At 51.1% G+C, this 25,419-nt stretch overlaps 1 protein-coding gene across 1 annotated transcript in view; it reads right to left on the reverse strand.

The window, feature by feature from the left end:
• Positions 1 to 4,548: 4,548 nt before the first annotated feature.
• PAPPA2 (pappalysin 2) overlaps positions 4,549 to 25,419 on the reverse strand; it is a 92,785-nt gene continuing 71,914 nt past the window's right edge. Inside the window, exons 18-22 of the mRNA XM_087732243.1 lie at positions 25,143 to 25,275; positions 23,900 to 24,009; positions 21,080 to 21,151; positions 6,710 to 6,808; positions 4,549 to 4,676 (exon numbers count right to left, since the gene is read on the reverse strand). Of these exons, the coding sequence (XP_087588369.1) occupies positions 4,602 to 4,676; positions 6,710 to 6,808; positions 21,080 to 21,151; positions 23,900 to 24,009; positions 25,143 to 25,275 (489 nt within the window). The 3' untranslated portion in view covers positions 4,549 to 4,601. The remainder of the gene's footprint in view (positions 4,677 to 6,709; positions 6,809 to 21,079; positions 21,152 to 23,899; positions 24,010 to 25,142; positions 25,276 to 25,419) is intronic.

A 25,419-nucleotide genomic window follows, 5' to 3' on the forward strand; every position in this document is an offset into this window, starting at 1 on the left:
GCTTTCCATAGCCTTGGCATTGCCCCCTGGGGTTCAGTGGCCCTCTGGCCTCTGACCCACTGCAAGCGCTTGTGTTTTTCAGTCCTTTCCAACCTTTCTGCTTGCTCAGCCGTGACTCACCTTCTCCACCGCTTGCAAGAGAAGTACGTGGCGAAGGAAAGAGAAATAGCTACTAGCACAGCTTTGGCCTTTTCAAACCCTGCACTGAGCTGCAAAACAGTAAAGGGGCTCCTTGAGGGACCATCTTGCCCCTGACTGATGGGCGGAGAGGCTTGAAATGTCGCCAGAACTAGTCTATCAGAAATGCAGCCTGGATTTTGTTATCTGCCATTTGTGCTTGCTTGTTCTGCTCTTGAACTTTTTTCAGGGCCATTTTATTTGCTCAGTTGAAACAGTCTTAAAAAAGGGGGAAAAAATACCCATAAAGTATATACCAAAAAAATCTGAACAGTGGAAAAGGTAGCAGTGGGAAGAAGAAAAACCCTGTAATCCTCTTTCCTCAAAGCCTTTAAAAAGCAGTATTTCCTCCCAGTAAACCACCCTGCAGGCCCTGAGAAAGCAACAACAGGGCAGGCTGGTCCTGTTGCAGATGTGGCCACCTGCTATGGCCACCACGGACCATCGTGGCTCGGTGGCTCTGTACCTGGCACCATGGGAGACCTGGCCGGCTGGGGGCCACTGGGAACTGGGAATTGCAACAGGGAAAGAATCCTAGGGGAAGGAGCCTCACGCTGTCCCTCCTCGTGCTACTGGCATGATAGCCTTCCAGTGTGGGGGGTGGTGGGACTTTCAAACCTGGCCCAGATGCTCCAGGTGCTCCTTGTCTAGAGGGCATGTCCAAGTATGGCCAGTGACATGCAGGGCTGTGGCTGCAGCAGGCTCCACAGGACAGGCCGCTTCATCGAATGCTGCAAATCCCATTTTCCAGAGCACCAGAAACACTGATTTGGCCAACTGGGCAGAGTAGAGCAGCTGTGGGCACATTTGAAGTGAAGTCCTAACCCACAACGGCCCTGTGGATGTCCCCTGCCTTGGTGACATGGGATGTTTGTGGGATTTGGGGCTGTCCATGGGAGGAGATTCAGCTGGTACTATGGCATCAGCGCGCCCTGGTCCCTGTCATGCTTCATGGTGGTGGTGCACTGAAATGGAGATGGGTGCCTGGGGCTCACCACCATCCGATGGGGAGGCTGGAGCTGGCTGCCTCCCTGTGGGCTGCCACCCACCTTGTGCAGGGCTTTTTGCTGTTTCTCAGTCCATATGTACAAAGCTTATCTGGTTGCTTAAAAAAAAAAAATAATTCCCAAAATCTTTGAGCAACTTTTTTGATTGTCTTTGGTTTTTAACTCCCTTGCCAGGATGCCACTTGGCATTTCTCTCTGACTGTGGCATGAGCCACCCTCTGCTCCCTGTCCCCAGGGAGGTGGTGTGTGAACACACACAAATATATTTTCCCTACCTTTACAGTGGGTTAATTACAAAAAGTGATTGGCAATGGACAAGTTTGTGGCATAAGCAGCAGAAGACCAGCTGCAAAAGTGTCCTCACAGCTGGTGGCACAGCAATAGCTGCCTGGGTGGCAGCCTTGAACAGGGAGAGCATTGGAGGTTTGTGTGTGAGTGTCCCCAACGCAAAACCCAAAGGACGTTTCCCACTGGGCTGGGACAGCGCTGGGAGGAGGTTGAGAGAACCCATAGTTTGGGGCAGAGGAGGGAACATGGGACCAAGGGTGCTGGGAGCAGCCGAACCACCTCCCTCTCCCAGCCTGGCCCCCCCTTGGGTGAAGCAAGAAGGCAAAAGAGGTGGAGGATGAGAAGATTATTTATTTTTCATAGATTTTTATAAAAAATAATTATCAAATACAAAAAAATAAAAATAGCAGCAGCCTCCGTTGTGAATAAAACCCTAAAGGGGACAAAAACCGCTCAGTGTCGCTATAGAAGAACAATATTTAGGTACATAGAAGCTATCTGTTCTTGAGAAGTACAAATCTCTATCAGCCAAGCCAGCGCCTCTGGCCCGCCCCCGGTTCCCCTATCCACTGCTGAGCAGGGATGAGCCATTGCTGAGACCAGGATTTTCACGCCAAAAGGGTAAAAATTTGGCATCTAAATACATAGGCATCTAGGTAATGCTGACACCAGGCAGGGAAGGGTTTGGTATCACAAGATGCTGGGACTTGAAATTCTTCCATCTCCCTCTGCGTGTCACCCTCATCCCACGTCCCCACCATCCCCACCGGCGGGGGGCTGCCGTGCCCCCTGCTCCTGCTGTGCTGAGACCCCTGAATTTCCCCTTCCCTGTGCTGGTGGGGCAGGATGGGCTGCCCAAGTTGCACCTTCTGGGGGCATTCAGGTCAGAAAAGTCTCAAAGGGCTTTTTAAAAATTTCCTTGGTTTGGGGGGTTTTTTTGGATTGAAAAATGGATCACTGTCAATAATTGCAGCACTCTGCCAAACTGACAGTGCCGTTGGGTAAAAACTCTGGGTGTTGTGACCTGTGCATGATGGGAACAGAAATTTCATTGCACCCCTGCAGCAAGAGGAGATGGGGCCTGTCGCCCCCCCACTGCATCCCTGCCTAAGCCAGGGCAGGCAGGAGGTGACCCACCACAGGGTGATGGGCACACTTGGGGTCAGGAAAGGGCTTGGAGAAGGACAAGGCATCTCCTGCCTGGACACTGGTGGGATGTCCAGGCGCCTTTGTCCCATTCCTGTTCTCCAGCCAAACATAACTGTAGGAGATGCCTGACAAAAAGGGTGGGGGGAGCTAGTGAAAGCCAAAGGATGCCTTGAAAATCCTCAGTCTCTCCACACTGTGTCACCCTCTGTCCATCACTCTTGTGCTGGAGAAACTCTGGCTTGGAGCCTGGCTCCACCAGCACAGGCCATGTGGGGAGGACGTAGCTGGGCAGCCTTGGGTTTCTTGGTCCCAGCCTGGGGCTGCACTGGGGCATACCAGGGTGTCCGTGCTCCTACTCTGTGGTCCCTTTTCTACTCTCCTCTCTCTGTCCTTTTTCTCTGCCTGTTTGCAGCACAAAACCATCAGCAATAACCCCAGCTGGAGCCAGGCACCTTCCCTGCCCACTGCCTCTATGGGGCTGGGTCCAGGCCGCCAAGCTGAGCCTCTGGGAATCAACTATGGGGCCAAAGTTTCTAGCTGGGCTTCTTTGGGTCTAGAAGTCAATCTGAAGATTTTCATTTAGTGCCTACAGGAGCAAGAGACTCATGAAAGTCAGCAACTGTATGTCCACCGTGATGGGCTCGGCCACAGAGATAGTAATAAGGAAAATCTCAATGGAAAAAGATAGTGCTCAAGGTTTCCTGACAGGTTGTTCGGGTCCTGTCTCTCCTGCAAGGAGAGACAGGGTCTGGTCTCCTCTGAGAACTGCTGACAACACTGTTGAAGCTCAGGTTTGGAAAGGAGATGTGGGGAAAGAAAAGAAGGACCACCTCATCGTCCTTTATTCAGAGCATCACACAGCTACTCTGGGTTGCCCACTACATCCCTCATCTAGTTGGGCGTGCAGCGGCCATTGGAGCTCAAGGCAGAGAGGGATTGTTGTGTGTCTTTGCTCCTACTGACCACACAGCGATCCCCATGGACACATAACCCTTCCCAGAGGGCTCTAAAATAATGGGTGACCGGCATCTGCGGTGCCCTGTGGGGCAGCAGTGCTCACCGAACCTGCCGTGCTTGCCAGGGTGATCCAAGGGCACAGCAGTGTTTCTTCTCAACCTCAAAATCCTGATGCAGGACCCTGAGCAGAGCAAGGCAAAGTACTGGCAAATCCCAAGGGCAAAACTTGGTGCCTGCAAGATGCCGAGAGCACCTTGAGATCACAGCCTCCATGCCTCCTGCCTGGGGAGCTCTCTCCTGGTATGGCCGGGGTGTTTGGCTTCCCTCTCTGTCCTTCCTGCTCCCTCTCAGCAAGGAAGGGGAAATTCCCTGCTCCTCCTGCCCTGACCTGTGCTTTTCCCAATGGTTTGTACTTCACAGCAGCATGGGTGTGTGACAAAGGATATCCTTTCTCAGCTTCATCAAGAGCAAAGAAAATATAATATATATTTATATATATTATATATATATGTATATATATATATATAAAATTAAGTTTAAATATTTGCAGAGATCACAACTACCTCGACCTTGCTAAAAGAAGCCTGTACAGCAGAGGGGGGTGAATAGTGACAAAATCCAGAGGAAAGACAGACACTCAGACACCAGACCAGGACAAACGTCTGTGGCGGTGCCTGGGCTCTCAGCATGGAGCCCAGCCCAGTGTGTGGGCAAGATGGCACTGGACCCCTGGCTGAGCCCCTCGAGCATGCACCAGGCCCCCATGTCCCAGCTGGGTCCGGGAGGGAGCAGCGATGGGGAGGGGACTGCCACGTGCCTGCCCTCCTGTGCCACAGCGCGCTGGCTGATTGCTGGCTGCGCGGTGGCCTCGACCCGTCCCCTCCATGCACAGTCACCACCCCCTGCCCGGCTCTTCCTTATGCCTCCTGCCCCCTTGAACCCCGCCATTCCCCAGCGGCCCCCGTTGCTGCCCCTTTGCTCCTCCGGTGCTCGCCTGACCAAGAGAGGCCCTTCGTGGTGCCGCTACTGGTTCTCCTCGGCTGCCGGGTCACGGCACGTGCATTCGTCCTGGTCACAGTCAGCAGCAAACGGGATCACCTGGGGGGACCGAAGGGAGATGTAAGCCTCTGCTTTGAGATCCCTGGTTCCTGGCACCCCTATGCCCCTGCAAGCCCTCTCCACCCCAGTGTGGACAGACAGACACTGTGGGCTTCACCGTGATGTTGTTGGCATTGTGGAGACTGTCGGGCTCCACGCTCACTAAGAAATGGGCTCTGATACAAGCTGTCCCCGCCTGAGTTTTATTCTTAGTGTATTCCTTTTTGTTAACTTGTGTTTCAAATTTTGCAACCAAGGGTCAGCTTGCGTCTTGTGCTCCAAATGTCAAACCTGCGGGAGAATCCTCGCACCAATCCCACACCAATCCCCTGGTGGGTGTGAGACATTTGGACTTGGTCTGGCAGTGGTGATGCACCTCTAGATTTCAGTTTTACTTTGGCCCCTGTTAGAAAGCCTGCCTTGTCCACGCCTGAGCCCATGGACCTGTCCTTCAAGCTACTCCTGGCTCTTCCAGGCTCAGCAAAGCATGAAGGTAGCACAGCCTCATCTTCTGCACCTCTTGGAGGAACTCAACCAAGCTCCCAGCTGCAAAAGCTGGCCTCCACACTACCTGATATAGGACCCAGGGTAGATGCATACAGTTCTTGTGCATTATGGATTAAGAAAACCCAGGCAGGCTGGAGGCTGTGTGAGCAGGCCTTCAGTGGGGCAGGCAGTGGGTCCGCCTAGGGTCACCCACAAGCTGTGCTGCTTTGAGATATCCCACGCAAGTAGAGAGGCTCATTGAACATTGTTTTCTCTACAACAACTGTATGTGGCTAAGGAAGCTTATGTCACCGTAGCTGGTGGCAGCAGAGCAAGGTGGGAGGGCAACAGCAGAGCATCTGGCTTCTGGTTGACAGTTGCCCAGTCATGGGCCATGGGAGCTGAGAAAACAGTTTCCTCCAGAGGTTTTATACACACCAGGTTCGGAGCCAGGAGTTTTTCTTAACTGTGGAAGCATGTTCGATTTTTCATGGCCTGGGCCAGTGAGAGGCTCGAGTGGTTTTTTGGTGTTTAAACCCCATATTCCTGCATCTGCCTTAACAGAGACGTGCTGCAGGCTTGTCCCATGGGAGATCTGGGACCTGTGGGGGATGCAAGCTGGGGCTGGGTCTCCTGAGAGCCATGGGACTGAAAATCCCCACCTTCCACTCTGAACCCATCCTTTATTTTGGCCAGAGATTCAGATGTCTCAGACCTCCTGAGAGCCATGCCTTGCCCCGAGATGTCATGATATCGCTGTGGCGGTTTCACTCATCACTTGGGTGTAAAGCCTTTTCTCTCTTATCTCAACTAGATCTTCCCAGGATTTTATTTTTCCTTTTCTCTATGTGTGTATGCGTGATGAAAGGAAAAATGATTCAAGCTCCACAACAAAGATGAGAAGATCCAAATTCACATATTTTTGCAGTGAGAAATTATCTCATGCCCTATGATTTGTTTTGCTGTTGGACATGCTTAGGAAGGATGGGCTGTGAGTACTGGATAGCAAGTTAGGTGGGAGGGGAGGTTGTGATGGCAGACAAAGAAGGGTCTGTGTAACCCCACCAACTTGCTCCCTCTACGCTATTCCTCCCTCCTTCCCTCCCCAGGAGAATTCGGAGGGAAAGACAGCCCACAGCAGATGCCAATGGACCATACCAAAAATCCCCTGAGATTGCTTATTATACGACAAGGTGACTTCTGACTCACCGTGGCTAGTGCTACATCCTATGGAAGTAATTTCTTTGGGACTTGTTTCCCAAAACAAGAGGGAATCCCGTGAACCTCAGTGGGAGCTGGGCTGAGTTTTCAGTCCTGCTGGCCTGAGTTTTCAGTCCTGCTGGCCTGAGTCCAAACCCTGCTGTTAATCAGTGGGATGATATCTATCAGCTTCAGCTGGCTTTGGTTTAAAATCATGGGTTTGTTCTCCATTCGTGGGAGAATTGCATTGCAGGCTCGGTTCCACAGCCAGCAAAGCCAAAGAGCATGGCTAGCAGTCACCACTTAATCCTAAATCCTGGCCAGCACCACAGAAGATGTTCACTTACCTTCCTGGAGGACAGTGTGGAGGAGCAGCAGTCACCCCCATCATACTGGCAGTATGCCCGGTTGTTGATGGTGTCGCACCAGCCGTCTGCTTGGAAGGGCTAGGGAGAGAAACAAGTCTTTGCTGAAAGGGTTATTCAAAAGCATAAGGTTGTCCCCAAAAGCAGAGATCCCAGGTCCTCAGCAAGGCCCCTGTGCACCTCTGATAAGGGCCAAGGCACATTTCCACCATACACAACCCTCTCTTCAAAGCCAAAGGGCACCAGATGACTGGTATCCATCTGGTGTGTATGGAGTCATGGGTGCTTGGAGGGCAGCAGCTGTAGCTTGAGGATCAGGGAATTGTGACAAGAAGTGAGAAAGCAAATCCACATTGCTAGAGAGGGCCCCAACCTGAATGCCACAAGTCCCCACTCCCATCTTACTCAGTGCTTCTCCACAGAGTCCGTTGCTACCCAACTAGGAGTCAGTTGGCCACCTCATCTGCTTGTCCACCTTCTCACACCACTCTCACATGTCTCTATTGTAATCCAGCTCTCTGCATGTTCACTGGGGCAGGGCTTTGTAAGAAGCTGACCCAACTCTTCTCTTCAACACCCGTCCTCCCAAAGAGCTTGTCTCTGAAGTTGAGCTTGGTGACCTGGCTTGGGCAGCTAAGTACAGAGAGGCTGTTACGAGGATCAATAGAGCAACCTGCTAGAGGATCAGTCTCAGGAAGGCAGGTGCTTTATCTCCCTTGGACTATGAGAAAGGTTCAGGAAGGTCAGGAGTCTCCCAGAAGTACTTGCACTCAAGCCAGGCCAAGCACTGGCAAGCGCTGGTTGCAAAGACTATGCCTTTTCCAGAATGCTCTTGCTGTCACTCTGACCCCGAGGAACATGTGCCCAGATTCCTCTAGACTCTCCACTGGAGGCTCTAGCCCTGTCCACAGCATATGGCTCCACCAAACCTTGCTGGGTTGGACTACAAGGCTACTTATCTGGTGGCCAGCTGGAACAAACAGAAGGAATCTTCATTAATCACTAGCTCCCTACAGGCAAAATCCAACTCTGGATTGAGCAGAGAGGGCACCAGCCTACTGATGACCAGAAATATTGGCAATGAGGCCACCTTCCAGCTTCAGTCTTGGCCATCTTCATCCTCATTTCTCTTCTTTGTGGCCCAAATATCACCCTCTGTAAGGAAATTGTATGTTTGAGTGGTGGGGGATTTTTCATTGCCAAAATAATGGTGGCTTCTCTTTGCATGGCACAGCCCAGTGCACTTTGGTGCACCGTCGGGTCTGCCTGGACAACTGGGGATTTGTAGAGCCCAGATTATCTTGGTGCACCTCAGATAAATGCTCCATCATTAACAAGCCGCCTTTACTTTCAGCTCTAATGTGGAAATAGAAACCTATCACAGCAGAATAGCTTTCTTTCCAGAAATGTTAAATGTTAAAATGTTAAAATGTTAAAAAGCAGACATTCAGAAATCCATTTTATTGTTGTTTAGTTACATGAGTCATCTGATCAGAGAAGAGAAACAAGCAACTGGGGCTGAGAAGCAGCCAACTAGGGCTGAGAAACAATGCTGTGCGACTGGTGCAACGAAACAACATGCATGTGAAGCACTTGCAACAAACTGTCAGGAACGATCTGCAGCCGAGGCTTATTTATCACAGATACACATCAGCACTGCCAAGCAACAACCGAATGTGCTAACAGAATGGAGAGGCCATTCATTAACCAAGTGATTAGTAATGAAATGCTTTGCCTGCTCCAGGCTCTGTGATGGTAGCTACTGGCCCAGCAACCGTGGCCAGCCTCCAGGAGGACTGCCATCATCTGAAAGGGATCTTGGTGCAAACCTGGCCACTACTTTGCTCATGGAAGCACCCGCCCTGTTTCAATGGATCTGGTGGCCCCAAACATCAACGGGGCTTCAGAAAATACCCAGACCCAGCCTTTGATGGACACTCACACGTAGCACTCCTAAATTGAATGACAGCCAGCTGAAAAATGTCACCACACCACAACAGCCCTGCATCCACTGTGCCAAAGCCAACATGCGGGACAGGTGATAATGCCAATAATTCACATGAAAAAGCCATGCCAAAACCAGGGAACCGATGTGGCTTTTTGTCATCATGACTCACAAGGAACAGAAATGGGCTCAACACAGGCTAATGTCACTTAAGGAAGTAGCAGCAGGGATTATGGCAAACCACCGAGTCTGTCTCTGCTGTCAATACCAAGTCCCTGGGCCAAATCCAGGCAGCCACAGAGAGATTGCATTTGCCTGGAAGATCTCGCAAGAAAATAAGAAAGGGCGCACCTTCCTACAGCTGGGAAATTGAGGCACAGCCAGGTTAGGTATCTCACTCAAAAACAAGAAGGGATTTGGCTCCCATCATTGCTGTCGCAAACTACATCCAGAGAAGACCAGGGTACAATTTCACCAAGGCAATAGCGTTAACGCTCCTCTTCCATTGAAAAGCATCAGTCAGTCTTAAATGATGGTGATCAAAGAAGGTCTCCGAGCCACGAAGCAACTTTCAGCACCGGGAGGGCCAAGGCAGGGATGCTCAGGCTGGCCGGTGCAGGGATGCAGGCAGGGGACCGGCCAGGGCCGCTGGCAGGGAAGAGCTCTTCTGGGTGTGATTTGCTTTTGCAGCCTTCCACGCAGTAGAGTTTTAACTTGAGCTTTGCTCCATATGTCATGACTCACTGGCAAAACAACACCAGCCGCTTCGGTAGTTTCCATACAATTATGAGGGGGTTTGCCCATCCTGGCTGCACAGGTCTGAAACGGTTTCCAGATATTGTGCACAAGGTGGGGGGAGGACAGAGACAGGGACAGGATGGGGCAGGAGAGGCTCTCAGTTTCTCTCTTCACCTATTAGGGCTAATTGCCCCCTCCTCTCAACCCACTGGAGCCTGTACCCCACCCTAAACAAATACAGGCTCCTATGGCAACACTTGTTGGGGAAACTGAACAACTCATGCTCCAAATTACATTGGAAAAACATATGAGGGGAAAATAAAAAATGACTAATTGGACTTGAGGCTCAAGAGAGCCAGGCACAGGGTTTGGGGACCGCTGTCCCTGCTCCTCGCCCAGTGCCTGGATAACACAGCGAATCCCGTTGCTTTGCCTTGTCAAGGTTTTCCAGCTGGTTTAATCTTTGCAAGCAGAAAGAGCAAAGTAAGGTGCTGGTGGGTCACCCTTGAGGGCAAAGGTGCCCTCATACTTGCATCAGTCTCATTTTGGTCTTGCAAGACTCACAGCAAGGGAGGACACGAGCAATGCAATGAACAAAGAGCAGGTGATGTGAGAAAGGAAAACCTGTACAGACCCTGTTCAGCTTGTGCTTGAGCTGTGTGGCTCTACAGAAAGCAAGGCCAGTGGTAGGAGAAGGGAGGTTTGCCCATGCTGGTGACTTGCAGAAACACCCAATGATGTTTTAAGATGCTGGCAGGAAAAAAACCCCAACACCAATGGCCAACTGTGCCATGCAAAGGCAATGGATGTGATCTGGGGAAATGGTCAGCTGGGTTTCATTTGCCAGAATATGCATCCTCCAGCATGGGGGGAAAAAGGGCTGGTTCAAATGGCTCAGATAAACTGGGAAAAAATGAATAAGGTAATTGCTGCAACCGCTCTGTGCCGCATTAAGTGATAGGGAGCTGCTCGGCTAGGCAACATGCCATCGAGGCAGCTAGCAAGCTGGGCTGTGTCAGCGAATCTCCCGGCTCGTGCCATCCGTCTTCCTTGTTTATTCAGACAGGAGCTTCAGCAGGGCATGTGTTAGCACGTGGAGGTGCAGCATCTGGCACCGCCGGGCCAGAGCCCTGCACTGCCAGCATAAAAATAGTAACCGCGAATCAAGTGCTTGGCAATTTAAATAGGTTAAAAAAACACACGCTTTCAAAGCCAGGAATAGTCAAAAAATGAAAAGAGAAAAAATTAAGTTTAAAAAAAAAAAAAAGAGGGAAAAGTATTGCAGGCAAAGGAGGGATGTGAGAAAAGACTGGTTAGATCGTCCCGCATCCTGGGCAGAAGCATCTCAGAGGGCTCGGCAGTGCTATTTCTCTTGAGGCTGCTGGGAGATGCTGTGCAGGGAGCAGCATCTGTGCACGGCATTTTTCCACCATTCCTGCAGAGTCCCCGGGGCCGGCTGGCTCCCTCCCCGGAGCTGGCGTCCTGCCCAGTGGGGAGCCTCCAATGCCATCAGGGAGGTGGGCAGGGTCCAGACACTTTTCTTCAAATCCACCTTATATGTAGGTTGATTCACCGTGAAAGAGTGTGAAAGGGTGCGACAGAGCGAGGGAAAGACAGAGCACGAAGAATAAATCACAGATGCCACCAGTATCATACATATTTTGCTGCTGTATCATGTGTGGTTGATGAACATTATTTCCCAGGAATGCAGGTTTTGCTCTGGTCGAGCAGACCTGAAGGCCCGGTACCTTGCTTTTGGCAATGACCCATTCCAGATGCTTCGGAGGAAGGTGGAAAAAAATTCAGCGTGCACCTGGCCAATTGTGTAACCGAAGAGCTGAAAGGCTCTCCTGTGCTGCCGCTGGGATGGAAAGTGCTTGTGATTTCAATCTGCCCATAGCTAGAGAAAGCCCAGACCCCAGTCTCAGGGGATTAAGTCCAGCCTCAATAAGCAAAATATTTCCCCTCAGCCTTCGGGAGGCTGCGCAGGTCCTGGGCTTTGCAACTGTGCTGATCCTGTCCAAGAAGGGTGCATAGTTTACTTTCATGCTGCTTCTAAGTCAGCATGGATTTTGCTGTCCTTTCATCCTTCCCTTTGGGCATTGGTATTTTGGGAATCAATCTTGGACCCTTTGCATGCTGAGACGACCACATGCGACCCTGCAGCTGAGGAGGTGCAGGTGTCTTCATCCTTCTCAGCTGTCGCTCTCAAAGCAGCCCCAGAGGAACAGGGGAACCATCATTTCAGCAGGGGAGACAGGCAGGGACCAGCCCTGGAAAAGATGCCATGCTGTCGGACCCATGCCTTGTGCATCAGCTTCACTACTGTTAACTCTGCTCTTGCGACGGATGAGCCATTACTGATGGAAAGAACAGTTGGAGGAGACAGGAGGGAGACGGCATGGCAGGGAGACAGGGACAGGACTGGATGATAAACCTCCGCTGGAGAAATGTCTCCCTTCATTGTGCACGTGGTCTTCCAGGAGCCACCACCTTGCAGGGTCTTCAAGAGCAAGCCCCCAAAGGCATGAGCAAATGCTCAGCACCAGAAACAAGAAAGCAGCAGTAGCCAGGGCCAGGCTTTCTCTTAGCACAGCTGGAAACCCCTGCCCATTTGGCAGCAGAGGGATGTCAGCCCAAACCAGGGCTCAGAGAGCCATGGGTTATGTACCTAGAGCTGCCCCAGGGCTGGAGACCACTGCGGCTTCAAAGGTCTAAAACATGCAAGACAAGCCGTGTCCCAGACAAAAGCCACTGTGTGTGCCGGGGGGAACAGGCAGGGGTGCATGGGGAAAGGAAAGCACGAAGAGGCTGCAGCAGTCCTTGGCCAGTTATAGGCAGAGGGCAGCTTCTCCCCGCCGAATGCCTTTCCTTCCTTCCTTCCTTCCCACCTCACCCACTAGCCAAGATATTTCAGAAAGCTCTGGGAGGTCCCTGGGAGGACTTGAAGAATACCCAAAGCCTTGTTAAAAGTCTGGTTCCCTTAAAGCCCCTATGCATCCACCACTCCAGCTTGGGTCCCTGGATATTCCCTCTTCCATCCCTATCTGCATCTCTCCAACACTGCTCCAAACCACTGTTTCCCTGCAAAAACTGGGGCTGGTGTCAGTCCCTTCAGCCGCAGACGTGGCAGGAGCTAGTTAAAGCGATGCTATAGCACAGTGTCCTCAGGACACATCCCTTTCCTTGCATACACACACACTTCATGCTGGTGAGGCAGAGAGCCCGGCCATTCTTGGCTCCCCCTGCTTGCCCAGGGAAGTTGACTGGGAATGCAGACTGTGGGAGGAAACGACAATGTTCATTGTTTGGATTAAATATTTTTCTTGGCCCTCTCTCTGTTGCAGTGTGTCTTTTATTTTATTATTTTTTTTCTCCCCCGCCTCGATGCCCCAAGCACATTCACTTTCCCTCTCTGCTTCCTGAGGCTCTCCACATGCAAAGAGGAAATCAGCTCTAAAAAACACAGAGAGGGATAGAGAGGGAACAGGGCTAGCTTCTGCTCAAAAAGCTTTTTGGGATGCCTTGCTGCCCTGAGCCATTCCAAGCAGCAAGCAAGTGCTACCTGGCCCATTGCAGTGAGGGAGGCAGGGCGAGCACTGCTCAGAGGAAGAGGGCTCTAGAAATTTGGTGAGAGGCACCTGGGACCAAGCGGCCTGAAGAAAAGAGAAAGGAATTCCTACAAACCCAGCACTTCATCCACCATTTCAACATCTCCTAGTTTCTGTCCCGCGAGCTGTTCCTGTGCTTCTTTTGAATCATGGTGGCTGTCCCCCGGAGCCACATACCTGCAGGATGGCTTGCTAGGAGACATCGTGGACCTACCCCATCACCTCAGACATGGCTAGAAAGCAAAATGGAGAAATGCCGGTTGTTTCCAGGCTTGCTGGTGTCCCTGAGCCACTCACTCGTCGGCTCAGCATGCAGACTGCTTTCATCACATCTCAGGTCTGCAGGAACAGCTGCTGCAGCTCCAACATCCTTCTCCCCAGGCCTCGTTAAAAAAATAGAGGCTTGTTGCTTGAGAAAGTACTCCACATACTCTAAGGAATGTTTCAAGGAAGGAGTGACAGGCTGGAAGGCAGCATCCTGCTGTCTGGTTTCAGCCTGTGTGCCATCGCTTGTACTGCCATGCCCAAGGCAAGCAACAGCCCAGCTCCCAGCAGTCTTAGTATGCCACTCTAGGTGTTCTTCAGGACAAAAGGGGTCCTCTGGACATGGGTTTCCTGCAAACATCTGGGCCTTGTTTGAATCAGTCTGGATTGAGTTTGGACAGGATCAGTGTCTGAAGCGGGATAAAGAGTACAGAGGTTAGATTGCTGCTTGGTCTCCAGCCTGAACGCTGCTGTAGATAGCCATACTGGGAGAGCAGGTCCTTGCCTTCATGGTGTCTGAAAGAGCTTCTGTGTCCCAGGCTAGGATTTGGTTTGGACACACTTCTGCAGAAGTGACTATGTGGCACTTTGGGCCGCTGAATGGGGATGTGTTTCTTCTCCCCTGTGCTGCTCTGTGCCTTGTTTCTCAGGGACCCCATGTCTTAGCAGACAGTGATCTGGAAAGGGATTTGCACAGTCCACAGGGACAAGAGTAAAGAGCGAGCTGGAAAGCTGCTGTAGATAAACACCACATCAGAGCAAGTCTTTGCTTCCATAAAAACATCTCTGTATTCACAGCAGGGTCCTTAGCTTCATCCTTTTTACACCCTGATCTCAGTGCTAACAGAAGAAAACCAGAAGCAGGAAAGCACAAGCAAAGGGGAGCACAGGAAGATGCCGTGTGTCAATAGTGCTACTAGCAAGCATGGTGGCTCCCAGAGACGGGTCCCCAGCGATGACCATTCCCAGGGCTGCTGCTGCGCACACGAGAGAAGCCAGGACTTCCCATGCCACGAGCACCAGCCTGAGATCCTACCCTCAGCAGCTTGCCTGCTGCCATGGATTAGATCTCCTGCCAGGCTGTTTGTGCAAAATATGTTGCAGGATAGAACGGGTTATGGAAAACAAGCCCTGAAAACCACAAGGGCCTCCTGACCCACTTGTATCTGGTTTCTGCCAAGTTCTTGTTACAGATCTTAAACAGAAAGAAAAACAATGTACGAGGGATGAAGGAGCTGAAGGGGAATGAATGTTCATGTTGGAAGAGTAGTTGGCTGGGCTGCGCTTGGGGATGTTTGTTTATTATCAGAAGCAACTCATTGATTTTTATTTCAGCGGGTGCTTTCAGTGGCTTTCCACTCCCTCTGTCAGTGTCACTGACTGCATGACTGTGACTGTCAGGAGAGGGGAAAGTGGGACATGGACAGGGACAGAGGGATGGCACCTGAGCTGGAGAGGGCAGAGAAGTAGCCATAGGTTGGGGTATCCCAAGTGCAGGCCAGCCTGCACAGTCATGGATTGGGGGAGCTGAGGCTGCTTCCACCAATTTGGGTCTCCACCACCACCGGTGTCCTACCTGGATGCTGTGGTCCTACCTATGCCAAAAGGCTCCTGTCTTTTGGGGCTCTGTAAGCCTGTCCCTACAGGCAGGAGAGCTGCACCTGTCCTTGCACCATGCTGGTGTGTGATCATTTTGTTTCCCTCTGTTTGCTTTGTCTCTTAAGAAAATGAGGTTTCTACAATCACACTCTACGTGTGTGCAGGGGACGGAGATCTTCTCACAGTTTAGGAAAAGTATGCCTCAATTGAGATTTTTGGAAGAGGAATGAATTTCTTTGAGCTCATCCCCTGAAAGGCTATATCCCATGCTAAGCAGCCTGTGCTGCTCATGCCAAGAGCAGCATGAAAATGTACCCAGCAGGTATGTAGAGAGCTCCCCATCTCGTCTTCTACCTCCCCAGCATGAAGGGTTTTGCCCTCACAGATCAGGGGCCAGGTCTGATTGAGCAGTGACCACTACCTGCAGTCCATGCCCCTTGTACTCCCCCACTATTGACACTTGCTGCATTAGGCATCGTGAAGGTATAGCCCTGCCTGGTCCTTTCAGCATCTCTTTGTGGACCTGATGTCCACTAATTTGTTTAATCCCTTTTTGAACTTAAAGCTACGGACCTGATGTCCACTAATTTGTTTAATCCCTTTTTGAACTTAAAGCTACTACTCACCCCTGCAGCCTCACATGGCAGCCAGTTTCAGAGTTCAGTGTTCACTGTGTCCAAAGTACTTTCCTTCACCTGTTTGAAGCAACCCCCTTGCCAGTCTCAGTGAGTGCTCTCCAGTTCTGCATTCATCTTATTTAGCACCTCTGTGACTTGGCAAACCAAGAGTCCCAGCTGTTTTAGGGTCTCCTTGAAGGGCAATTGTGGCATCCCCTTAATCGTTTTGATTGCTTTTTCCAATTCCACTGCATCCTCTTGAGATGTGGAGGCCAACATGTTGTGTACTATCCAAAATGTGAATGTACCAGAATCTAGAGTGACTCACCGAGTCCTCTTTGGTCACTTGGATCACATGGGTTCGTAGGCTTTGGCAAGACTCCTGAAGGCATAGCAGTCCCACAGTCTGCCTCTTGCCTGCTTACAAGAACAGCAGTCACATCCAGTAGGATCTTCTCCACATTTTCAAAGCCAGACAGACAGAAGAAGAATGTGGACTGGATAAAGGTGTCATGAAATGCTCCCACAGGGACAGGAGATGAGATAATGATGATGTGAGCATCATAAGAGGGTGACTTTAAATTCTGGCCATGCTGAGATACCTAGTTGCTCTAGAGAGTCTCCTTGGAGAAGCTGGGGTGCCTGTAGTCCTCATTGCCTTAAGCCCCAGGAGAGCAGAAGAGGATCTCTTTCCCAGAGCGGAGCATCCTACCAGCATCATGTTTCTTCCTGGTTCCCTGCACCAAGCTTTGCCATGGTACAAAATCAGAGCTCCCAGTTCTGCAAGGAGGGACAATCAAGGGGCCCCAGCCCCATCAATGGTGAGGAGCAGAGGCAGCTGCCTGCAGCTGGACCCCAACTGCAGCGCTTTGCCCAGGGAGCAGGTTGCCTGCCCTGTCTCCCATCACATTAAAGCACAGTGGGACCCTCATTTTAGATGAGACTTCCCACCATCCCTGTTGCATATGCCTTCAAAGGGGTTAATTCGGGCTGACAGTGGCTGGACACAAGCCACAGACATGCCGAGTGAGGGTTTTGTGCATGCTCGTGGGAAGAGCCAAGGATCCATTGAGGTCCTTGACTACCTGTTGGATCAAGAGATTAGAGAACAACTTGCAACCACAAACACACTTCAATCCCTATCTCATAATTTCCATTGTAATACCTCAGGAAAACCACAAAACAAGGAACAGATGAGTGTTTTACGATCGTGATAACATGACCAGCAGCACGCGCAAGGGCAGCGAGACCTTGTCCTCATGCAGGGAAGACCTGAGAAATTCCCAGCAGCTCATGCTCACGATAGCTTTCTGGTGTGGCCCGTCTTCACTGAGGGTGTGAAGCAGAGACCTCAAGCCAAAGTCTCTGCATGTTCCCCCAGCTTGCGGGCAGGGCTGCTCAGAGCAAAGCACAGAAAAGCAAGCCTCAACCAGAGAAGGCATCAAATCACATCAGGAAGGAATTGCTACCCTGTGAGGCAGACCACAGCTGTAGTAGCTCTTGTCCAACTCCTACCATACCAGTATGAAGCTCTGCCTACTGGTGGTCTGTCCAAAGCATGCTGCTTAAATCCCTTGCAATTAACCCTTTGCTACCTGCACGCAATGATGAAACAGAGCTGGAGGTGGGGGCAAGGTCAGCATGTTGCACAACCTTGGGAGACAGAGGGGTGCAGAGCTGGCAAGTTGCACGGACTAGAAGATGCTCTATAGCAGCCAATGTTGGCCACACTCATGCATGGACTGTTTTGGACCATGGCAGGAATAGTCCAAGGGAGCAGCCTAGATCACTGTACATGCTGTCTCCTCCTCTGAAGTCAACAGCCTCACTTGCTCTTAGGCACAGGAGGATAGCTGAAACCTGGTCACCTCAGGATGGCTTGGGAGAACCTGCCCCAGATGCTGCAAACACCTCCCTCCCAGCAGCTGAGCACACCACCAGGACCATGACCACCTCCTCCCAAACCACGGTGGGGAGGGGGGTTTCTCTCCTCCTCCACTCCCCTCTCCACCCAGTCTCAAGCCCCTTCCTCTCCCCCCACACTGGTGCTGCCATCTGTTTTTCTACTGATGGCAGGGGATGAGATGTTCCGCTGGCCCTTGAGAGGCGAAGCACACTCGGTGCTAACTCGTATTCCTGACGGGCTCCTGGAAGGGTTTGCATCCCTCCCTCCCTCTCTCACCCGCTGAACTACGTGCCTTCGCGCTCTGGGGATGGGGAACTTGGCAAGGCGCAGCGAGAGACCGGGAGGCAGATGGACGACCAGATTAATGGAAAGAGAAGGGAGGTGGGGAGAGGAGTGAGAGCGATGAGGAGGCAGGCTGATCCACCGCCAAAGTACAATAAAGATGAGCGAGAATCCCTCTAACGCCATTGCACGCTAACCTGAACTTTCTAATGTGAGACAGAGCTCCAGCTGAGGCTGGGGAGGTTGAAGCTTGGCTACTGCTGCCATGCCCCAGCCCAAAGTCACTCCACCAGGGAGAGACAGTATGAGCAGCCAGGTGGCCTGGATTTCTCTTATGTAGGGTTGTTCCCCTCACTGAGGCATCCAGATGAGAAAGCTTCCTCATCCAACACATACTTGGCAGTCAATGGAGAGACAATGGCATCTCCGAGGGGTGACTCAGACCTGAGGTGACCTGGACAGTCCACTGGAACAGCATTTCACTGCCCAGTGGAGAGCAGAGGCTGGGCTCCTAAAGAAGGTGCCTCCAGTCAGGGATTACTGCGAAATGAGGAGGAACGTGGGACTAAGATGTCCCATGGACATGGCAAGTCAAGCTGAACCACATCAGACCCAGCAGGGACTATGTTCTACAGAGGCAGAACATTTCTCATGCAGGAAAATGAACGGGAGAACAAGAAACAGAGATGTGGTGGTGGGGCACCACGCAGCAAGGACAGATTACAGGTTATATTCCATCTCTACCCTGCTGTCGCTGTCTGACGTCTCCACATCCCACAAGAGATTGGATCCCAAGTGAAATGGCCTCTGAGAACTGCAGTGCTTTTGGTCACAAGGATGGAGGCAGGAGAGGAATAGGAATGAGGGAAGAAGCCAGCACACATGAGGTGGAAACAACATTCAGGGCATTTTCTGTGGTCAAACGAGAGCACTGGTAACACCTCCCTTCTTCCCGGTGCCGAGCAGCAGCTCCCAGAGCAATACTTTGAATAAGACACTTTTGGTAAGAGTTATTCTTTATGGCAAGACAATGACTACTATAAAATACATGTGAAAAAATGTTATCTAGGAAGACTTGGCTTATCAGTCCAACCTTAACAACCTGCAGCATTGTAGAAGAAAACCCAGTGAAAAGAATAATCAAAGACATGCATGTGAGAAGCGAGAAGGAAGAGAACAGGGAGGCAGTGGTTGTGAGCTGTATCAAAAAGGAGAGCATCAGAGTGAAAGAAACTATCTGAGGATGAATTCATTAGTATTACAGTGAGTGACTCTGACCTTAAAAATAGGCCTGCACTGACAAAATTGCTAACAAGGAAAAAGGCATTGTTCCACAGAGGAGAATCAGGATATCTGACAAATAGTTAGATGACCCGAAGGACTAGAGAGAGAAGCAGGATGACATTCACTTGCACAAAATTGAAGGGCAAGCTCTTGTACTGATGGTAAAACATCTGCTGTTAGCTTGGAGCTCATCAGTTGGAAACAAAGGAGGTAGAGAAAGATCTGGGTGTACTTGCTGACCGCAGGATCTCTCTGAGCTGCCAGACAGATGCAACTGCAGAATAAACAGATATAGTTCTGGGTCCTATCAAAAGAGACATTTCCAGCACAAGGAAGCTTTGTGCAGAACTTTGGTGAGACCTCAGCTGGAAAAGTATGTACTGCTTGGTCATTCCTGACAAAAGATTAATTGAAAGCAGAAGAGGCATTAAAAAGTCTACAAGGGTGATGAAGAGCATGGACTCTCCATTTTCTGGTAGGACACTGAAAGATTTTGCCTTGCTTAACCTCCTGTATGCTAAGACTGCTGTCCAGGATTGCTTTGTAAGAGTAAAAGGGGATGACAAGCATACAGGAACAGAAAGAGGTCATGTTGGCCGTGAGCATGTTTGGGTGGCCAATGAGAAGACAGTGACTGTGAGATGCTGGGACTTCAGGTAGTTGGTGTCGTGTGTGTGTGTGTGTCCCAAATAAGCTAGCATTTTTCATCATTCCCTACGGGACCTCTTGCTGAAGACACAGACCCAAGGTGAGGTGCAGGAACCATCGCAGAGGAAAGGCTGGGGTCAGTCTGGTGTATCTGAACCTAAGGGAGCATCCTCACACCTGTGTTGGCTTTCTCTCACCTGAGCTGCACACAAAGGGAAGAAGGAGCACCTCACACCCCATCTGTTTCCTTTTTGGAAGGACCAACTCCCAGAGAGCACAAGGAGCGGTTCTCCCTTGTCAGCAGGAGAACCACAGATGGGATCACCACAACCATCTCGACTGCACTTCCACATAAGCCCATCCTACTTCAAATACATTGCCCCAGAGCTGAGCAAAAAGGTGTGGTTTAGAAAGACCTGGAGCTCCCAAAACATAAGAGGATCCATCGCTAAGCTCTGGTACTCAACCATCAAACACCTCTAGCACACAGCACCTCCTTCCCCTGTGCTTGCAGCCCATGCCTTGCAGTAGAGACATACAACACAGCCATCGAGTTTGGGAAATAACTGCAACACCTTCTGTTGACCATAACATTTCCTTCCTGAGGATGTGCCCCCTGCAACATCACCTTTTCTCCCACACTTCAGTCAGCAAAGAGCTGAGCTAGGCAGAATCAGTGAGCAAAAGCAATCATTTGCATTGAAATGAACACATAAAAAATAATCAGCAAAACCCAAAGCTATTTTTGGTGTGCAAACTTCATTTAGATTTTCCTTTTTGGTAAAAATCCCAAATTTTCAGCATACAACATTCCAAAATGCCCCCCTCTTTTTCCTTTTATCCTCAATCATAATAACAACTAGTGCTTGACAAGGACTGCCTATTTTTAATTTCCTTTGTGAACTGACTCCAGGCTGCCTATGATTTTCTCCTGCCTGGTCATTATTCAAAGCGAAATGAGCAGCTAACTGATTTCTGCAAGGAATTCTTTGTCTGCAGATTCTTCAGGAGTGGTTTGTTTTGCATGTACGAGGCTGGAAATCCTAGTTGTTTTGGTTGGACGTGTGAGTCACACAGGGCTTTTCTGGATCCGCGTTACTCTAGAACTGCGGTCCTGGTTAAGGAAATATTCAGCCTTGGAGTCAGCACGGGCTTTTTGGGGATACCCCTTGCCAGTGAAATCCATTTGCTAGAACATTCTGCCTGGGCTGGCCAACAAGAAGCAGGCAAGGAAGGAAATGGGTTATTCTGAAGCTCTCGTTCCCCAGCATCGCCCTGGCTGCAGGGGACCATACCCAAGGATGCTTGCTCTGGTCACTGCTCAGCCAGCAAGCCCTGGCCCAGCTCGGAGCAAACATGAAGTCAAAGCCATCTGGCTTTGTACTGGAGCCAGTCTTCATTACCAGGAGCTCTCCTGCAAGGAGCAGGCAGCTCGTGCTGGGGGCAGGGGTGGCTTACCTCACACGACTGGATGCAGTGAATGACAGAGGGGTCTGGATACCACCGCAGCCTGCCCGTGCACACAATATGCTGAGGAGGGAAGGAGAAAAGACCTGTTAGGCAAGGCAGCAGAGGGAGGGCAACAGCCACCAACGCTCTCTGGAGGTAGAGGGTTTCCCACACCACTACATTGCTCGTTGCAGTGCAGAACAGCAGAGGCATCCCCAGGACGCTCCCTGCACCTCTGCCCAGCGGGAAACCCTTTGAAGCCCATCAAACCCAAGGCAGCTGCACCTGGTTCACCCACAAACCAGGGTACATTGTTCAAGACAGAGGCTGGATAGACACACGTGTGTCTATGTAGATGTATATAGATACATAACTGAGAGAGTACACAGGGAGATGGCAGGGACAACCAGAGAAGTGGGTTTGTCTGGCAGTGCCTGCTCACGGTGGCTGACTTGGCCACAAGCTGCTGCTGGGAGGAAGCCACCTGGAGCCACAACAGGCTGAGTCTGCCATCACCTCTCTGCATGATGCTGGATTCACCAGCTTCTCGCTCATACAGGATGGCGGACTCAGCCAGTCATCATTTGATGCCTGGATCAATTTGCTCATTGACCCCTGCTCAGGCTCTGAGAACTGGGTCCTGGGAGGACTCACCTCCCCAGACTTGGCCTGAAGCAGATACACCAGACTCACGTTCAGTCATATGGGGCTGAGGTTATAGCTGATATTTACAAGGAACAAACTCGGCTGTTGCAGCCAACTGGACACAAGAGCGAGATGTGGAGGGCTCAGTTTCATCATGCTGGAACATGTTGTCCTGCTCATTCAACGGGGGTTTGCGGGGAGCACTCATGATTATATAGGGGGAAAAAAAGCCCCACTGCACATGCAATTTCCTCCTTGCAAAGCTCAGGCAGACTTTGAAATCTGAGGCCCCATAAAATGACAGCTGGCCTGTGAAAGTGTCCTAGGATGCCCTTCACAGCGTGGGAGTTGCATAGAGGGGCACATATGTTTTTTTCTAGCCTCCCATTTGAAACATGCAGCAGCAGGCAAACTGTCTCCAGTGTTCCCAGGTTGCACAGCAGCTAGGGATGGGGAAGCTCTGCCCACACAGACCTGCTGCAGGTCCTTCTGCTGCATATTCAGTTGAGACCGTGACAGGGCTGGGGCAGGATGAAGTCCTGGCCCTCTTCAGCCAGTGCAGGGAAGGCAGACCCGGAGGGAGCCACTTTCAGATGGGGCAGAGACTGGGGATGCTGGCTGAGCTAGCCGATCCCTGCTCAGCCCACAGGATGTTTGCATCCTAACCCTACTGGGGTGTTTCATATGCGGTTGTTGTGCAACTTGAATGGCATTTTAGCATACTTATATTAGTATACTCATATTCCAGGCTGGGAAATAAGGGCAGAGGGACAAACCTGCTCAGCTGTGGGATGCAATGAATCAGAGCTGAAAGCAAAACAGGACCGTGCCCTCCCTGAGTGGCCTCTGCAGCTCCCTGTGTGGTTTGCCCCTTCTTCTCCATCACCTCGGGAGCACAACAGCTCCCAGGAATGGCGAGCTGTTGGAGGTTTGGAGGAGCAATGCAGGGAGCAGAGGCAGGAGCCAGGGCAGAAAGGAAAACAAGATGGTCCAGGGAGAGAGCTCCTGGCAAGGGGGAGCACCACTTCTTAAAACAACGCCTCCCCTCCCTCCTCCTCCTCCTCCTCTCTGCAAAATACCTCCCTTGCACAAGAGCCTGCAGTGGTGGTGAAAGGGAAGCTGAACACCACTGCCTCAACGGGCCAAGCCATCTGATCCCCCAAAAGCAAGGACTCCTTCCAAGGCTCGTGCTTAACCATCCCACACACCCCAGGCGTTCTCACTCGCCGGCAGTGATCCGTGGATCTGATTCAAGGCGACGTATAGTAGTATCCACAGGCATGATGCTGGGCCTCCTGCGGGTTCCCAGGAGGAGGGGAAAGAGTTTGGATGGGAGTGCTGGCTCCTGGGAATATTGTTTGCTTTTCTTTGTTCCACCTCCTTCTTTATGCATCTCATTTTTATTTTAAGAAATATTACCCCGGTGGAGCTGCTTTTTGGGAAAGTCGTGCCATGAGGATCCAAACTATTTGAGCTATTTGAGCTGGTTTGCCTACAAAATGAGTAAGAGATGGGGAGGGAAAGGCTCCCCCATTCCAGCAGCAGAGGCAACCGGCTGGCCAGTGGGTCCTTGCAGCCAGGGACACCTTTCAGCTCACAGTGCCCTGCCTCCTCCCTGGCAGGGAGATGCCTGCCTGGGGTTGCACCTCTGCTGCCAGGTAATCAGGGACCCAGGCTCACGCCGTGCCAGGGGCGGGTTTTGCTCCCCCAGCACACTGGCTGACAATAACAGCAGCTTAGCAGGTTTAGGCATGTGGCATGTCCTGAAAAATCAGTGGGATTCCTGCATTTAACTTCATTCATCGTGATATCCTGCAAGTCCTTGAAAGCTGGGCTGGGACCTAACAACTTATGCTGAACTTCGGTATAGAAGAGCAGGAGGCTGTGCAGTAGCGTCTGCAAGGGAGGAAAGAGGAGGAAGAAGTGCTAGGAGGGAGGACCACCTTGGCGCTGGAAGCTAGTTATGGGAAGCAGCAGGTACCTCCAGGGCATGCGGCCTGGGCAGCTCCTTGGAGTAGGCCAGCCAGCCCCAAGTTCACTTACGCTGCTTGTCTTTCCAAGTCTTAACCTTCTTCACCCAAGGCAAAGAGATATTGGTTAAAAAACATCAGATAGAGAGGAGGGGGGGGTCCTCTCTATGCTGCCAGCGAACCCCCTGCTAGAGGAATCCACCTCCCTGTTTACCTGGACTCTGGTGGGCTGCAGACGGTGATCCATAGTCTCAGAAGTTACGTTTTCGGGCAGTATGACTGGGTCACTGGGAGGTATGATACAGGAAGGTACACACACAGCACCTGCGGGAAGAGAGAGAGCCTTGAGGACTTCACCAGGAACCAGGCAATAATGCTTTACAGGAGGGCACCAGACCCAAACGTGTAGGCTCCTCAGTGACGGTAGAGACAGACGTAGAGGAGACCCTTTTCCCCGCAACCTGGAATGACAATTCCTTCCCCAAATCCTGAAGTATGCAAAAGCCTACAGGTGTTGTGGCCAATTCCCTTGTCCCAGATGAAAGAAAATTGAACACACTCCAAAAGACAGATTCAAGGCCTGATGGCAAGACATGGGATCCAGCATGAAAATAAGTCTGGCCTAAATGCTATGGAACGTTTGTTGACATGTTAGGAAGCATCTTTCATAGTTTTTCTACCATGCTGAATTCCCACTGCCTTCCTATGACCCAGGAAGAAAAAAAGCTGCAAAAAACACCTTGGAAAACCAGGTGGATCTCAGCCCTAACCCCAGCCTCACATCAGGTCTGTCCAAAGCTTAACCTCAGCAGGCCCTGCCCTTAGACTTGCCTCAGCCTGTTTTGATCAGACCCGGATGACCGGTGTGTTTGCTTCAGAGTGATATGGGCTTTGCTCAAGCGTCCTGCCCAGGAGGATGCCAGAAGAGATGCAACGACTGCGACTGAGCGTTGCAGCTTTTCCTGAAAGCACAAAGCAACCAAGTCCTGGAGAAAGAAATGGATGATGTGGTCCCTCATCTGGTGAAAGTGCCCTGTTGCACACGATTGTCACTGTGGCTTTTATCTAGGACCTGCCACATTAACTCTGCAAACATCAGCAGTAGTAACAAGTGGAGAGACCTTGGGGGCAGGACTGGAGGGCTAAAGATTAGCAAAATTACTGCAAAGGGCTGGGTTTGCCCTAGAGGCAAGTCCCTGCTCCTTCTGAAAAGAGAGATGCTTACACTGGAGCCAGCTTTAGCTTTAAGTCTTGCCCATGAGTACAACCAGGGCATGCACAAGGCTAAAGCCACCCTTAACACTATGTTTCGAAAGAAGATGGAAAACATTTTTTTTTTTTTTCAGAGATTTAGTGGGGATTGGCACAAGAAGAAGAGTCATTGTGACCTTCAGCTCTCTAGGAAGGCTGAGTCCACATAAGGTTTGGTTTTCTGTTTAGTTTTCATCTGCCCTCACCTATGCCATGGCCTTGCTCGCACTTGTACTCCACAAAATTCAGCTCCGGGGGCAGCGGGCAGGTGCCCTGTAAGCTCTCGCACAGCTTGAACTCCTCTGTCCATAAGCCCTCCTTGGTGCAGATGATGGGAACCTGCAAAGCAGAGGGAGAGCAGCCAGCATTACTATGGGCAGTAGCAGGGCTCACCCTGCCTGGCCACTGTCCAGCTCTGGAGGGAGCAAAATGCAAGGACCCCCTTCCTGCCAGTGAAGTCGAGAGGGAAGTTCTCTGAGGCAG

Source organism: Nipponia nippon, unplaced genomic scaffold (genome assembly GCF_047370975.1).
Source record: "Nipponia nippon isolate SJK-2023a ecotype South Korea unplaced genomic scaffold, ASM4737097v1 scaffold_5, whole genome shotgun sequence".
In the NCBI taxonomy this organism is placed as follows: Eukaryota; Metazoa; Chordata; class Aves; order Pelecaniformes; family Threskiornithidae; genus Nipponia; species Nipponia nippon.